This window comes from Thalassophryne amazonica, chromosome 20 (genome assembly GCF_902500255.1).
Source record: "Thalassophryne amazonica chromosome 20, fThaAma1.1, whole genome shotgun sequence".
NCBI lineage: Eukaryota > Metazoa > Chordata > Actinopteri > Batrachoidiformes > Batrachoididae > Thalassophryne > Thalassophryne amazonica.
The window spans coordinates 21,239,394-21,255,881 of record NC_047122.1 but is presented as its reverse complement, the minus strand read 5'-3'; the positions used below and the strand labels follow the sequence as shown (position 1 = coordinate 21,255,881).

The following is a 16,488-nucleotide window of genomic DNA, read 5'->3' as shown; positions in this document are numbered from 1 at the left end:
TGTCGCTGAGTGGGGAAAAACGGTTAGAAATGTGAACGGGTTGACAGTGTACACGGTGCTTCTGTTTAGGACTAGGCTTCCTCCTCACAGTCACCCAGTCGGCCTGCTTTCCCGGCTGCTCGGGATCTGCTGGAAGGGAACTAACGGTGGCTAAGCTACCTTGGTCCACACCGACTACAGGGGCCTGGCTAGCTGTAGAATTTTCCACGGTGCGGAGCCGAGTCTCCAATTCGCCCAGCCTGGCCTCCAAAGTTACGAATAAGCTACACTTATTACAAGTACCATTACTGCTAAAGGAGGCTGAGGAATAACTAAACATTTCACACCCAAAGCAGAAAAGTGTGGGAGAGACAGGAGAAGCCGCCATGCTAAATCGGCTAAGAGCTAGTAGCTGCGCTAAGCTAGCGGATTCCTAAAAACACACAAAGTGAATAATGTGTAAATAATTTAGAGGTGATTCAGCAGAGGGAGTGCTTTAGTTAAGGCACGTGAAGATTACACTGTGAAACAGATCGTTATCTAGATCAATCTAACTTCGCAGATTAAACAGCTAACAGATACAGCAAAACACCGCTGTGCTCCGGAACAGGAAGTGATACAATACCGCAGTGAAAGCCAACCACCAGTAGAGGTAAGCAAGAGTGAAGCAAATGCAAGTAATGCTGTCAATGCAAATGAAAATAAATAGAAAAAATTGAAATTAAAAGATAATAGTAACATCTGATAATGTTCAGGTCCTGTTTTGATGACCTACAGTGCATTGTCTAACACACAAAGTGAAGTGGATTTAAGGCATGTCTGACTCCTTCTTTGCCATTTACAGGACACATAATCTGAGAGAAAAAATACAGTGCAAAGTGGTTTAATTTACATTCTAAATTACTCATGGGTGTGTTTTGGACAAAACTCAAACTAAGGGCCCTGTCCCACTGGTGTGTAGGAGGATTTGCGTATGGATTGCGCACAAAATTGGCCCATATTCGCCAAACATCTGCAATATCCGTGTAACATGCCTGTATGAGTCGGCCGTCATCCGAACACGCCCGTGATCATCCGCAGAGGCACGTATGTCCGCAGCCAGGATTTTTGAGCTGTTCAAAAATCTGGATGCGGATAACATCTACCTTATATTCTCCATATATACTCAATTCATACACAATACATACTCACTCTATGCACTGTATATCTTCTGTTAACCGCTGATATGCACAACTGGTGGGGATTTGTGGCTTGGCAGCGGACAGGGACAGTGTGTAAAACAGATATATTGCATGCTCATCATGTACACATCACAAACTAAAATAGGTTGTAGCAAATGCATACAAATTGTCCACCAATAAAGCGTTTTTATTACATCTGCTTTGCGGACAATCTGTCAATGCAAACTCAAAGTACTATATGTGGCAGAAAGCGACATACCTGCCAGTCAGTGCCGGTCCAGCTGTGTAAATCCACAAAGACGTAGCTGCTGCAATTAGGTCTCCTCCAGGACTTGTATTTAACACCAACAAAAGGAAGAGTTGCTGTTTAGCCACAACTCACGCTGAAGTCTGTTTTCTGTGATACTCAAAAAATAACAAAAAACAAAACAAAAAAAAACCCACCGTCTCACACCCGAGTGGCTTCCCCCCTCCTGCTCCCCAAACTCATGAACAGTTAACCCTCGCATGACAAAATGAATATTAACTGTGTGATCAACTTGTCCAGTCCAGCAAATGCTCCAGAGCCTGTATGTTGGTGTGAATAGTGATGCCGAAAGGCCGAGTGAGCTTATTTTATGACCGCAATGCAGATGCCGTGCACGCGCAACACGTGCGCGATGCATTCATAATACACCCATATACTGCCGTGATAATCTCAATGTGACGGATCAGTTTCCTCACTACATGCGTTATATAACCGTGATTGTTCATCATATATTCGCTATATATTATTAATATATCCATAATTCATACTGGGACATTTGTCATTTTTGGCCATTTTTGTTGCGGACAACAACGAACGCCCGTAATTTGTGTACTCAATTCATGCGCAATTAATCCTCTCCCCAGTGGGACAGGGCCCTAAGCCAAAGAGAGTTTCACCTATCATCTCCACAGATAGAGCTAGGGTGCACCAGGTGCACAGCACTCTGCTATTTAAAACACAAACAAGTGACAGGTTTTCTGATGAGTTAACCCATCATAGCGCACCAACCTCCAGCAGCCACCAAATCTCCCTGAGGTGAAGCAGTGAGTGTTTAATTTGTTTTCAATTCAGCTTGTGTTGTGTGTGTGTGTGTGTGTGTGTGTGTGTGTGCGTGCACGCACACGGGTGTATAAATTGGGTGTACGTGCACCATGGACCTGCTTCGGTAAGTCAAATAGCCCAAATCCACAGCGCTGGACTTTACATCAGGCCTTGGTAGTCTCTGTCGCCACATGATCCCAATGCACGAGCGGCATCCGACCATACCTCATTTTTTAAATCACGTTCTCTACGAGTGCGCAGAGGAGTGCAATACTACTTGCAATTTAAAAGACATAGGAGCTGGTTGTTAAAAAAGTGACAACTGTGTGTTGCACACAACCATCGACCTTCTTTTGCAGTGAGTGAAACAGCATTTATGTCTCTGTTGCTAAAAGACAAGTGTGATACCACACGCACAGGTCAAACGGAATCAATGTGGTTTTCAAAACTCTTCATTTCTTATCACTGATTATATAGAAATCCAACAGTGGACTAATTTCAACCAACACAGATTCCAGACATAACAATTAACGGCTCTAACACGTGTTTGTGGAATATATATATATATATATATATATGATATATATATCCAATTTGAATAAGGAAACATTGCGCAGCTCCGAAAACTCAAAGAAATGTTTCATTATTCATTATTTTTCGCATTTCATCTTCAGAGACACTCAGAGTCTTTGATTTAGTCCAAATTAAATGAACAGACTCGGTGATGCAATGACAAGTAACTCTTTTTACCTGTGGCTCCCGTCCCAGGCTGGCTCCTCCCCCGACGGCAACCACAGGAACCCCCGTCTGGGCAGAGACAAACTCCAACATCGGGGCCAGAGGGGCGCGGTTCGGGGGTGGTGTCTCTCCTCCTCAACACCAACCCTGAAAATAAAACAAAAAAATGTGGGATATAACGCAGCAGACAAAAGCTGCAATTACAGATGGAGTGTTAGAAGATTCTCTGCTCATTAAAATAATTCTATAACTATGTTGCACTTTATTAAGAATGAAAGCACTAAACAAAATAGCCAATAAATTTTTTTTTTTTTCTTTAGGAAGCATCATTGACAGGTGCAACTAGTATTTTGGAAATTGGAGTATTTACCATATACACCAAGCAACCTATTGAGGTAAATAAAGACATATTGAAACACAGCTGCCATACTGTGAAGGTCCAAATGTAATCGTGAGCTGATTCTAAACTACGGATGGCTACAGATGTCCTTGGTCCAACTGCATACAAAAAAAGAAGAAGTCCGACACACACCCTGAGGTTCATTGGTGCTGGTGCTTATCCACAGATTATATAGCATGAAGCAGATGAGAGTCTGGCGCAGGTTACTTCCAGAGTCATATCCATTTAAAGCTGGTGTAACTAAGATAATGCAGGTGAAGTGTCTTCTCCAAGGACACAGACAGGTAGCATGAACAGGAATCAAACAGACGTTTACATATTGTTAGTCCAACTCCATATCCAACTGAGCTGCCTGCTCTACACATACAGTGGCTTCCAAAAGTATTCAGCCCCTTGATATTTCAGGCATTTTAATTTATTCATGGCATTTCAAATACAAGAACTAAATCAGGCTTCTCAATGTAAAAATTTCTAAAATTATCTTCCTTTGACTCAAACTGAAAGTAAATCTCTACAACAGGGGTGGCCAAGTTCAATCCTCGATAGCCACCTTCCTGACATTCTAAGGCTGGGTTGCACCAAGATATCTTAAATTAAACCTAGTTTAGGCCTAAACTGAATTTAGTAAATACATGTTTAAACTGGGTTTAAATTAATCTGAGATGTGTTGCGCGTCTTAAATTTAAACCTGGATTACCTAAACTGGTTTAATCAAGGATTAAAATAAACTTAAATATGTTCATCAGCTGCCATTAATGGGTATGGTCAAATGTATGCATAAATAGACAAAACATACAACTAACATTGACTGTAAACAAGCAACGATGACACATTGAATTATATAATAATATAAGGGGCCGTTGTGTTCAGTGCTCTGGAATGGCCTGTTTGATATATTTGTAAACACTGTCGCGTGCTGGACGTTACATTGTATCACTCGGCCAGTGAAGATGGCATCAGTGAAGATGGCACCTCGTCAAAGGGCATCCAATTTTTCTTCTTTTGAGAAAAATTTATTGGCAGGGCTAATGGAGGAATTTGGGAAAATTATAGAGGACAAAAAAAACCTGATAATTTAACGACAGAAAAGAAGGAGCAGGCGTGGGCATCATTAATGGAGAGATTCAATGGGGCAACGGGAATAAAGCAGGCCAAGGACAAGGCTCAGCTGAAAGGCTGCTGGAAGAATTTAAAAAGCAAGGCAAAATCCGATGCGGCTTCTGTGCTTGAGAGCTGGTCCGACTTTTTCATTGAGGTACAATACAGACTCTTTTGTGAATCTGTACCGCTGGAGAAACTCACTGTTGCTGTAGAATTCTACAGGGTTTAGCCTATCTCGAATATTTCAGCATGGAACTCTATCTTGTAACTCAAGCAGACGAATAACAGCAGCCATGTTGTCCGAATAACTAATTTAAACCTCCTCCAGGGGTGGGTTATATTAAACAGGCAATCCAGGTTTATCCTTGGGTTAAAATCACTGGTGCAACAGACTCACAATTAATCTAAGTTTAAGTGGGGTATTAAATCTGAGATTAGCCATGGATTAGATTTAACCAGAGATTAGTGGAAACTAAATTTAAACTAAGTTTACGTTTGGTGCAATACGACTAAAAAGTAAACTGAGATTAAATGTAGATTTAAGTTTAAACCATGTTGGTGCAACCCAGCCGTAGTTGTCTCCCTGCTCCAACACACCTGAATCCAATGAAAGGCTCATTAAAAATCTGCTAACAAGTCTTTCATTGGATTCAGGTTTGTTGGAGAAGGGAGACAACTAAGAGTGTCAGGAAGGTGGCTCTCGAGGACCGAACTTGGCCACCTCTGCTCTACAACTTGATATAAATTAATTAAAAAATATAAGAGCCAAGATGACGGGTTGTATAAGTAATCAGCCCCTTTGGTATAATACCTGTAAATAATCAGTTTGCCAGTTTTCTTCAGACAAGTCAGGGGATGGATACATGAACATTCAGTAAGGTATGTCTTCTATAATGTATTCCAATTCTAAAGTAGAACTAGTCTATACTAAGGTATATCTAAATATCTAAAAAAAAAAAAGAAGAGTAGAATAGAGTAGAGCCACTTAGGTACCTGGTTTTGAGAACCAGGGATGGTAGGTTCAAAAGCTTTTTTTATCCCATGGGAACTCTCCCTACCCACCCAAGCAGCTCAAGAAATGTGACATCATGTATATCAGTGATATTAACCCTCTGGGGTCTGAGGGCAGTTTTTGGACAGTTCACTCGCCTGGCATAAATGTTTTATTATTGCTGTTAACAGCTCTCCCTGCATTCCACAATCAAGTTTTATGTCTTTTTTTTTCAGGACAGCCTGTGCTTTCATAATATATATGCTTTTGTTGTGTTTTATAAGTGTAATAAAGGTTTACAATCAAAAATAAAGAAGGAAAAAGTAAAGTGGAAGATAATTTTCCACACACATTTATTCAAAACACACAGAAAACTATAATAAAACTGTTTTGACACTTTATAAAGGTAATTTGACGTCTTGTGTGAAAGACTGTACAACAAAAAGGTTCAAACAATAAACACAAATGCACATTTTGAACAATATATACAAAATGGTCTATGCTTTTTTTTTTTTGTCTTCATGGTAAAAGCAACAGAGTTATCCAGTAACATTCGCATGCAAACTAGTGGAGCAATCCTGATAGTTACACATATGTTATATATATTGATATTGGTTTAGGTGTGTTGGAATCTATGTGTATATGTGGCAAAGGGTATCACTGGTTGTGGGGAAGAAGGGGTAGAGAAAAATAAGCTGATGCTTCACCCTACCCCTTTTCGGACATGTTGGGTACACAGTAGGAACTTTTTTGTTGTTGTCTTCACTGATCTATTTTGTAAATGTATCAAATGTTCGAAATAAACAGTTTTCATTCATTCATTCATACACACTCTTTGTTTGAGCATGTGAGATTGCCATCAGAGGCTCTCCGCCTGCTTTCAGCGATCGCTGTGCGTAATGGCACAGGGCGCATATGGAGCCCAATAGTATGTACTCATTGGAGCACCCAGGGGGCTATTCAAACGGGCCAACTAGTAACATATCACTCCTGAAAACGATCTTTGGCTTTTCACGTGAGGTGAATCTGCCCTACGATTGGATTTTGGAAAACATGTGACGGTGAACCAATTCCGATTGGACACTCACATTGCGCACATCATCACACAGCTTCTATGATGAGTACAAAGATGGCCGATGGCTGGCTCGAAAGTCCGCAAAGTTAACTTTTCAGCAAAAAAAAAAAAGTTTTTATTTCATATCATGAAAAAATTATTTATAATTTAGTAAAGCTTGGTCCTAGCCGTCGTATATGATGGCGTCGGCCCCAGAGGGTTAAACACAATAATGGTAATAACCAAAATATATAAGAAAAGAATACCTGAAAGTTCAGCTCCAATTTGCCAGAACACTGAAAAAAAATTTGGAGTGATATTTACTTGAAGAAATCTAGGCAAGTTTTTCCACTCAGAAATTCCAAGTAAATTTTACAAGGGGAATTCTCAAGTAAATGTTACTTGCATATATTAGTTTATCTAAAAGAATAACTCAAGTAACATTTACTAGCAATTATTAACTGAATATTTTCATTGAATTTTACTCTGTCTTTATTCTTATATAAAAAGTAAAACTTTTCAGCTGTTCCCCTTGTTTTCACAGCAGATCCAGTTTGGATCTGCATGTTGATTTGGCACAAATTTTACATTGGATGCTCTTCCTGATGGATGTCCACATAACATGGAGGAATGTGGCAGGGGTGGGGTTTGAACCAGGAACCATTTGCACTGAAACCAAGTACACTAACCACTTGGCATTACCTCTGCCTGCTATGGATTATTTAAAAAAAAAAAAAAAACTTAAATTTTTCAGACAGTGACACCAAAGAATTCTGTTTAGAAAAAAGATGCATCAAGATGCATCGATGGTTATGAACGAACAATCCAAGATCTGCTGTGGAGACTCCGAGTGAAAACAAGGGCAGCCAAAGGGACTTAAAACTCAGTGCTGAGGTGGTGGACAAGCGGTTAGTGCACTTGTTTTCAGTGCAAATGGTTCCTGGTTTAAACCCCACCCCTGCTACATTTCATGTAGTGTCTGAGGAAGGGCATCCAGTATAGAATTTGTGCCAAATCAACATGCTGATCCAAATTGGATCTGCTGTGGCAACCTTGAGTGAAAACAAGGGGAAAAGCTGAAAGTTTTTTGTTTTATGAATAAAGACAGTAAAATTTAATGAAAATATTCAGTTGATAATTGCTAGCAAATGTTACTTGAGTTATTCTTTTAGATAAACTAATGTATAAATGCAAAATTTACTTAAGAATTCTCTTTGTAAAATTTACTTGGAATTTCTGAGTGGAAAAACTTGCCTAGATTTCTTCAAGTAAATATCATTGTTCATGTATCCATCCCCTGAATTGTCTGAAGAAAACTGGCAATTAAACTGCTTTTATAATTAATTTATATCAAGTTGTAAATTTTTTTTATATTGAGAAGCCTGATTTACTTTTTGTATTTGAAATGCCATAAACAAAATAAAATGCGTGAAATACCAAGGGTCTGAATACTTTTGCAAGCCACTGTACACAAGGGCGCAATTTAGAACTAGAAATTTGGGGGGACAAAGTGCGAGGCCCGCAGAGCCGAAGCCCATAGGCCGGGGATCTGGGGGCGGCTTTAGGCCCCCAGAAGCCAACGGTTTCTAGATAAGCTCAGATGCATTCTGAGCATCCAGAACAGTCATTTTAATGTTTTGAGAAGACTATAAAGTGGACACCATTTAACTCATGCAATTTGAAACTGTGGATATAAGTACTTTATTCTGAAAATAGCCAGCATTGATTTTATTAACATGCTGGTGTAAATATGGTATCACAACATGTGTAGAACTCAAAAAGAATGAGAGGTTGAGTTTTCATTAAAAAAAAAATCAACTGCAATGTGGTAAAATGTATTATAAATATGAAAGAACAGGCTCTTACCAATTATTAACTATCGCATACTGTATTTGTTTCTCTAGATTTGTTTTTGCATAAGTTTGAAAAAACAACAGATCATAAGTTTAGGATAAATTACTTATCATGAAATAAATTTTTCAAGTGGCACTAATGACAACACTCATACTGAACATAATTTCACTTGCACAGACTGATGGAGATCAAGCAATAATTGCAGATGGGCTTTCTGAGGTCCCAGATAGCTTTTCTGTTTTCCTTTTCTAACTTTCAGAATTTAGTAAATTAGCATATGGTCCATTGATACTTATGTGTAGACACTACTCCATAGAGGCAACTATTTTTGGTTTCAAATCTGGGCAAATGCAGTCCCAGAAAATTCCGAACGTGACAAACAAGAAACAGGAGTTGTAAACAAGTCAGTGCTGCTAAAAATACAAACTTGCAGAAACAAAGATACTATTCTGAAATGGTTTTGCACATAAGACTGACATAGCATATTTGAAGTACACACATATACGAGGTCTATTAGAAAAGTATCCAACCTTATTTTTTCAAAAACCATATGGATTTGAATCACGTGTGATTACATCAGACATGCCTGAACCCTCGTGTGCATGCGAGAGTTTTTTCACACCTGTCGGTTACGTCATTCGCCTGTGGGCAGTCTTTGAGTGAGGAGTGGCCCACCCTCTCGTCGTTTTTTCATTGTTTAGGAATGGCTCAGAGACTGCGGCTTTGTTTGATAAAAATTTTTTCAAAACTGTAAGGCACAACTGAGTGGACACCATTCGATAAATTCAGCTGGGTTTTCGGTAAAATTTAACGGCTGATGAGAGATTTTGGTCTGTAACTATTGCTTTAAGGATGGCCCATGGCGCCTGACAGCGATCTGCGCTTCGAGGGCGGCAGCGTCTCACCGTTTCAAGTTGAAAACTTCCACATTTCAGGCTCTGTTGATCCAGGAAGTCGTCAGAGAACAGAGAACTTTCAGAAGAAGTCGGCATGAGGAGTTTATTCGGACATTCCATTGTTAACGGACATTTTGTAATGAAAGAACTTGCAGGCAGAGTCGCATGTCAGGCCGGACCCGACCGCGGGGGGGGTCGCGATAGGAAAAACACCTCAGCTGGAAACCTTAACTGGCAAGTTGGAACATGCCCAAGCTGTTAAACAATTTCTCAGTTACTCACTTGTTGAAAGCCATCAAAAGCCGCCTGAATTTTACAAATGGTTTTCAACACGGAGGTGTTTTTCCTGTCGCGGCGCACACAGATTTGCAGAGTCATCACGGAAACGACTCGGCGAATTTGCGCGCACGTCTTTCATTACAAAATGTCCTTAAACAGTGGAATGTCCGCATAAAGTCCTCATGCTGGCCTCTTCTGAATCTTCTCTGTTCTCTCACGACGTCCTGGGTGAATTAAGCCTTAAATTAGGATGTTTTCAGGTCAAAACAGGCCGACGACGGCGCCTGGAAGCCCTGCACGACGTTCTGCTCTGTGGGAAGTCCTTACAGCAACAGAAACATCCCATAATCTCTCATCAGCCGTTAAACTTTTCACCGAAAACCAGCCTAATTTCTCGAATAGTGTCCACTCGGATATTCCTCACAGGTCCAAAAAAATTTTTGATAAAGCAACGCGCGCCGTCTCGAGCAGCGTGTGAAACAAAGGAATTCAGCCGAGAGGGCGGGACCAATCTCACTCAAGGCCTGCCCACAGGGAAATGACGTCACTGACACGCGTGAAAAACTCAGGCATGCGCACGAGGGTTCAAGCATGATTGGTGTAATCGCACGTCATTCAAATCCATATAGTTAAAAAAATAATAAAAGGGTCGGTTTATTATCTAATAGACCACGTATGTCAGAAGGTGGGGGGGGGACATACCATATTCTGTTCTCCCTGGTTGAAAAGGTGGGGGGCATGCCCCCCATCCACCACCAAATTGTGCCCATGACTGTACATACATATAACTACTTTCAAAATGTCCAATCATAAAGTTGATGTGAAACCCTGTGGAAGGTCAGAGAAGAATGGCCAGACAGATCTGAGCTGATAAAAACGGACCAGTAACAGATATAAAGACTGGTTACAACCAAAGGATGAGGATGAGAATCTCACAACATGGGGAACCTGAAGTAGATGTTCTACTGCAGAAGACCAGAGCAGGTATAATGTCCTGCAGGCTAAACAACAGGAATCTGAGGCTACAGGCACTGGCTCACCAAACCTGGACAATGGAAAATTGGGAAAATGTTGTCCAGTCTGAAGAGTCTGGATTCTGTTGAAACATTTAGACATTTTTGTAACATTAAGGGTATGAATACATAGAACAGAATATGAATACACCAGAGTCTTGATCCCCTTGAGAGCACCCAAAACCAAATTGTGGTGACAGCCATAAACACACAACCATCCACACACAGAGGACCCAGATCAAGCTAAATATGATCACTACTGTGGCTGGTGTGTTGGGCCAAGACAAAAGTACAGAACCTTACCATATGACATGGACCACTCCGGCACATCAGAAGCATACAGACGGCTGCAAACAATGATGGAAATGGGTCCAGGACACAGAGCCCCAGGAGAAACCAGGAGAAAAAGGGCAGCGGAAGGGCACAGGGGCCAGGAAGGGCAGCCACTGGGGCAGCAGCGCAGCAGCGCCGGAATGCACCCCCGACACCCCCCCATGGAGGCACAGGGAGCAGCCCCACAGGGGAAGCATGCAGGGCGCTGGCACAAGCCACCACAACTGAATCCAAGCATGGGCAGGGCCACCGAGCCATACAAGAGTGGGGCCCGGACTCCAGACAAGTGGCAAGGCCAACCCCCAGGGCCAGAAAGCACACAAGGCCACCCCAACACCTGTGTCCCCCCAAACACCCAAAGCCCAAGATCATGAAACCACCCGAGCGAGAGTGGGGCACCACATAATGGAGACCATTCCCCCCAAGCCCCCCCAGCAGCCGTCAACCCCCCTAGTCCAACAACCGCGCCCCATCGCCACCACCCACCCCCCCAACAGGCTGTGGGATCCCGGGCCCAACAGCCCCAGAGCAGGGCCCCAGGACCACAGCAAAACCAGCGAAGCAGACCCTCCCCACCCCAGAGCCCCACACATCCACAGCCATTCAGTGCCAACCCCACATGCCATACTCAGCCTACCTACTTACCACACCATAGTTGTTATAATTAATCCCCCTTGCTGTGTACGACCCCCTAAGTGAGCAAAGATAAAGTGTTGCATTAAAAGCAGAGCAGGAGACAGTGGGTGGCACACTGCCGTGGGCGGCCACGGCACACCACAGCCTGCCCTGCAAACCCACCACCGCCTCGTGACCCCTACTCTAAATTAGTGAATGTGTTTACTAAATGTATAGAAATAAAGTGTGTGCATTAAAATGTCAGGGGAGGAGTGGCAGATGGAGATGACAGTGGAAGGCTGTAGTGCACAGCTGCACCACAGACTGCCCTGCAACCCATCCCCAACACGTGACTGCAAAACTATATGAACCCTATAATGTGCTACTGAAAACCGAATATGATGTGCATGCATGTATAAGCTGGTGAAGTGCATTAAAAGGCTGCGACATGTGAGGCCCAACCCCAGGCAGCCAGCGGAAGGAGAGGCGTGGTGCAGGGAGCAGGCCACATACACCAGCCCCACAGGGTCCCTGGCCCACCCCCGGACCCGGCAGAGGCGCCAGGGAAACCACGAGACGGGGGGAGGTGGGCAGCCCCGGAGGAGCACCAGAAGCCCGGGGGAGGAACAAACTGATGGGGGGAGCAGGGTGCCATGGAGCAGTAGATGGACGGGCCACCCTGCCTGGAGGTCCCCAAACCAGGGAAGGCACGAGACGGGATCCCGGAGTGGCAGGGGCAGCCGAGGAGCCATAGGGAGACAGGCAGGCCCCACATACCCAGAGGAAGAGGCACGGAAGGCCACATACACCCAAGCCCCAGGGAGAGGTACCACCCCCTGCCCAGGTAGTGGACCCCATCCCACCATGGCAGAGCAGACAGACCCAACGTGAAAAGGAATGATGGCCCCCCTCTAGGCACAGAGTGCACTCATGCCATGCCAGGGAGGAGCCCGAAGGGAGCGCGGGTCAGCACCCGACCCAACCCCCTGGACGCCAGCAGAGCCACCAGGCAGCACCGGAAAGCAAACTCCCCAGACCCCCAAAGCCCCACCTCCAACCCCAAATGCCCCAGCAAACCCAGGACTCCACACCCGGACACCAAACCATCCCCGCACGCACGAGCCGCACAGCCCCGCCATACCTGAGGGGCCACCCACTCTAAAAGACACAAGCTCTCGCCTCCACCAATTCAATCATTTTCAAGGGAAAAACAAAAACACAGTATCAATCTCTGACAGCAAGAGTACCCCAAAGAACTGCAACCTGGATCTACAGCACAAGAAAGAAAAGTCAGTAGGTCAATCATAATAGGAACAAGTCTAATCTAATATTAATACAGGTGCAAGAGTGGCACTCCCTAACAGGCAAAAAGAAAGAAAAGAAGGGAAAAAAAGATCTCCAAGTTCCAATTCAACTTTAATGAATTGATAAATAAGGACCATGTTTCATTAAATTGTGGTAATGGTTTCTTAATGAAGCGGGCTATTTTTTTTTTCCATTGATATGTATTCGATAAGGAGGTTTGACCAGTGTTTTAATATTGATTGATTGTTTATTTTTCCAATTCAGCAAAATTGATTTTTTTTTTTAGCAATAGTCAGTGTTACAAGTATAGTTTTATATTGTTTAGTTGGCAGTTCAATAATTGCAGTGTCTCCAAGTAAACATAAATTAGGAGATAAGGGAATTCTATATCCCGGGATGGAGGACAATTTTTCAGTGACTTGACCAAAAACACTGGACAGGTGAGCTGATCCAAAGGGCATGATAATAGGTATCAGTGGTGTTTAGCTCACACTGTGAACAAACATCAGAGTCTGAGAAGGCATTTTATACATCTTATATTGTGTAATGTGTGTTCTATGAAGAATTTTTTGGATGAGTTGTAAGGTGGTATTTTTGTTATTGAAAATGTGTTTTTACAGATCTGTGTCCAGTAGTCAGGGTCAGAGTTGAGGAGGAAGTCCCCCCCCCCATTTTAAACTGAGTAAATGTAAAGCATTGTCCACGCATGATATTAACTCATATACCTTAGGCAAGGTTTTCTTTATTGGGAGGAGGTTCTTGATGTCTGTCACTAATGTGGTTGTTCTGGTGGGCACTGATGCATCTGAATTTTGACATCACTGCATACTCCACTTGATGGTAAAGAATAAAATTTCCTCCTATAATTCCAAACCTCTGCATGAAGTTATTAAATGGCACAAACCTGTTCATTTGAAAGAGGTGGTGAAGGTGTGTGATTCCTTTCTGTTCCCACGTGCTGACATGAAGAGTTGCTTTATTGATCTTAAAGTCTGGGTTGTGCCAAATAGGAGCATCTGTACAGATTTCCATTAATGAGTTTGTAATTTCTAGTTTTGCACCAGAAAGTTTTGCACCAGACAGTCAGAGTGGAAGCAATCAGCGGATTTTTAAAACATTTATGGCATTTAATGGAAGTAGTAATAAAGGGTAAATCTGAGAGTTTGATGTTGTTACATTCTTACTGTTCTATTTCAATCCAGGAGCTGTGGACTGAGTCAGGATAAATCCATTTAATCAAGTGTTGTATCTGGTTAGCCAGATAATAATAGAGTAAATTTGGTGCTTCCAGACCTCCTAGAGATTTATTTTTCTGAAGAGTAACTAGACTAATTTTAGCTTTTTTTATTTTTCCAGTAAAACTTTGAAATGGCCAAATCTAAAGACTGAAACCATTTGACTGTCGGTTTGAATGGAATCATTGAAAAGAGGTAATTCATTAGTGGTTATATTTTCATTTTGATAGTTACTATCCGTCCTAATAAGGAGATGGGGAGGTTGTTCCATCGTTTCAAATGATTACAGATTTTGTCAGTGAGTGGGGCGAAGTTCAGATGGACCAGCTCTCCTAATTTAGAAGATATGTTTATGCCTAGGTACTTAATGCTGCCGTGGGAAAGGTATAGTGTGGATCTTGGGGTGAAGGATTCCATGAATCCTCGGTTAAAGGAAGTATCATTGATTTTGACCAGTTAATAGAGTAATCTGATAGTTATGAGAAAGTAGTGATCAGTTTAAATACTTCTTGTAGTGGTTTTGAGGGTTATTGGAGATATAGTAATATCATCACATATAAATTGATTTTGTGGTCAGACATTGAAGAGTTGATACCCTTGATGTTACCATTCTGACGTATTGTAGCCGCAAGTGGTTCGATAAATATTGCGAATAATAGTGGTGAGAGTGGGCAGCCTTGTCTAGTCCCTCTTTGCAATGTGAAACTTTGAGAGGTAATCTAATTAGTTGTGACTGTGGCCTTTGGTGAGTTATATAGAGTTGTGATCTAATGAATGAATGATTCTCCAAAGCCAAATTTATGAAGGAGTCTAATAAGAAAACTCCAGCTGACTCTATCAAAGGCTTTTTCTGCATCCAATGACACCACTATTGCCTTGTATGCTATATGCTGTGATTTGTCAATGAGATTGAGAAGTCTTCTGTCATTATTGGTAGATTGTCTACCCTAAAATAAACCCAGTTTGGTTCATTATGTATTATTGATGGCAATTTTTTTCTAAGCGGGATGCCAATGCCTTAGCGATGATTTTCACATCAGTATTTATTAATGATAGTGGGCGGTAATTAGAGGTCAGTGTAGGGTCTTTTTCTGGTTTCAATAGTTTTATTGCTGCAGTATTCATATGAGTGGGAATCAGACCTTTAGTCCAGATTTCTGAAACAGTTCTAAAAAATAGTGGAGCCAGTATCTGCCAAAAAGTTTCAGGAATTCAGGAGGAAAATCATCTGGGCCCGGAGCCCTGCAGTGAGGCATTTTATTCAAGCTGCATGTAGTTCTATGATAGTTACAGGTGTGTCTAATATATATAATAATATTTAGATAGCTCAGGTAGGTTTAGATTGTTGAGAAATGACTGGATAGCTACTGGATTAAGTGTATTCTCCAATGAATATAGATTGCTGTTAGTAGTTCTTAAATATCTGATTAATTTGCTGTGGCGATTGCATATAGTTTCCACCTTTATCCCTGATAGATGTTATCCTTGATTTTTCCTTATTGCGTTGTTGTACCACCCTGCTTGTGTTAACAGCTCAGATTGGCAGTGACATAATGGAGTGAGAACCGGGAAATCTCAGGGGAATGTTTCCAGCACCTTGTGACTTTATGCCAAAGCATAATGCAGGTCTGAGGGCAAACCCAGTATTAGAAAGGTGTACCTCAAGAAGTGGCCATAAAGGTCAATGCTATAATTCTTGCTATAGCTGGGTCAAGTCTGGAAGCATGCATTGCTGCATCGAACACACTATAGAACTCCCTTGGGTGTCAACCATCCAGAAAGACATGTTGTCCATCCCCACCTCCAGAGATAGCCATCTATCTGCTGCAGTCAGGTAATACTGTATGTGGGCATCCTATTGGTCATTTCCAGTTGCACCCAAGTACCCACGGATCTTCCTCAAGAGGCCGAGTACCAAAGACATCCAGTCCTGCCTTAAGTCACTGTTAAGCTTCCAGACCTCACAACCTTTCAGTTAGACAGGAAGCAAACCTGGACCGTCACTCTCTCGCAAAAGTATCTATCTGCTTCCCATTGTGTATTACGACTCCAAAAGCACTTTGCAACCATGTATCAACCCCAAAGGCTGAGGACCCAGAGACACAAATGCCACTGCACAAGATAGTAAATCCTTTGACAATTTAAACACTTTCACTCTTGTTTTAGTGCAACTCTCATATATTGTAAAATCTGAGTGATGATCTCTGCAGCGGACTGCCAGAACAGTGCACCTGAGGTGTACATAGAAGTCTGCTTTATCACAGCCAATAACATCTTCAAAAGACATCACTTCCTCCAAAAAAGGTCAATTTATACCTTTGTTTCATTGTCTTTTCTTGAACCAGTTTTATTGGGAGACTCTTTGGGAGACTGTTGTCAGCTGTGTTAATGAATTCAGGATAAATGCACAAGACTCAGGCTATATCCATTACTTTACGTAATGAT

At 42.1% G+C, this 16,488-nt stretch overlaps 1 protein-coding gene across 1 annotated transcript in view; it reads right to left on the bottom strand.

Annotated features, from left to right (window-relative positions):
* grin2da (glutamate receptor, ionotropic, N-methyl D-aspartate 2D, a) overlaps positions 1-16,488 on the bottom strand; it is a 568,510-nt gene that overhangs the window by 291,366 nt on the left and 260,656 nt on the right. Inside the window, exon 3 of the mRNA XM_034160100.1 lies at positions 2,980-3,114. Coding sequence (XP_034015991.1) covers positions 2,980-3,060 — 81 coding nt within the window. The 5' untranslated portion in view covers positions 3,061-3,114. The remainder of the gene's footprint in view (positions 1-2,979; positions 3,115-16,488) is intronic.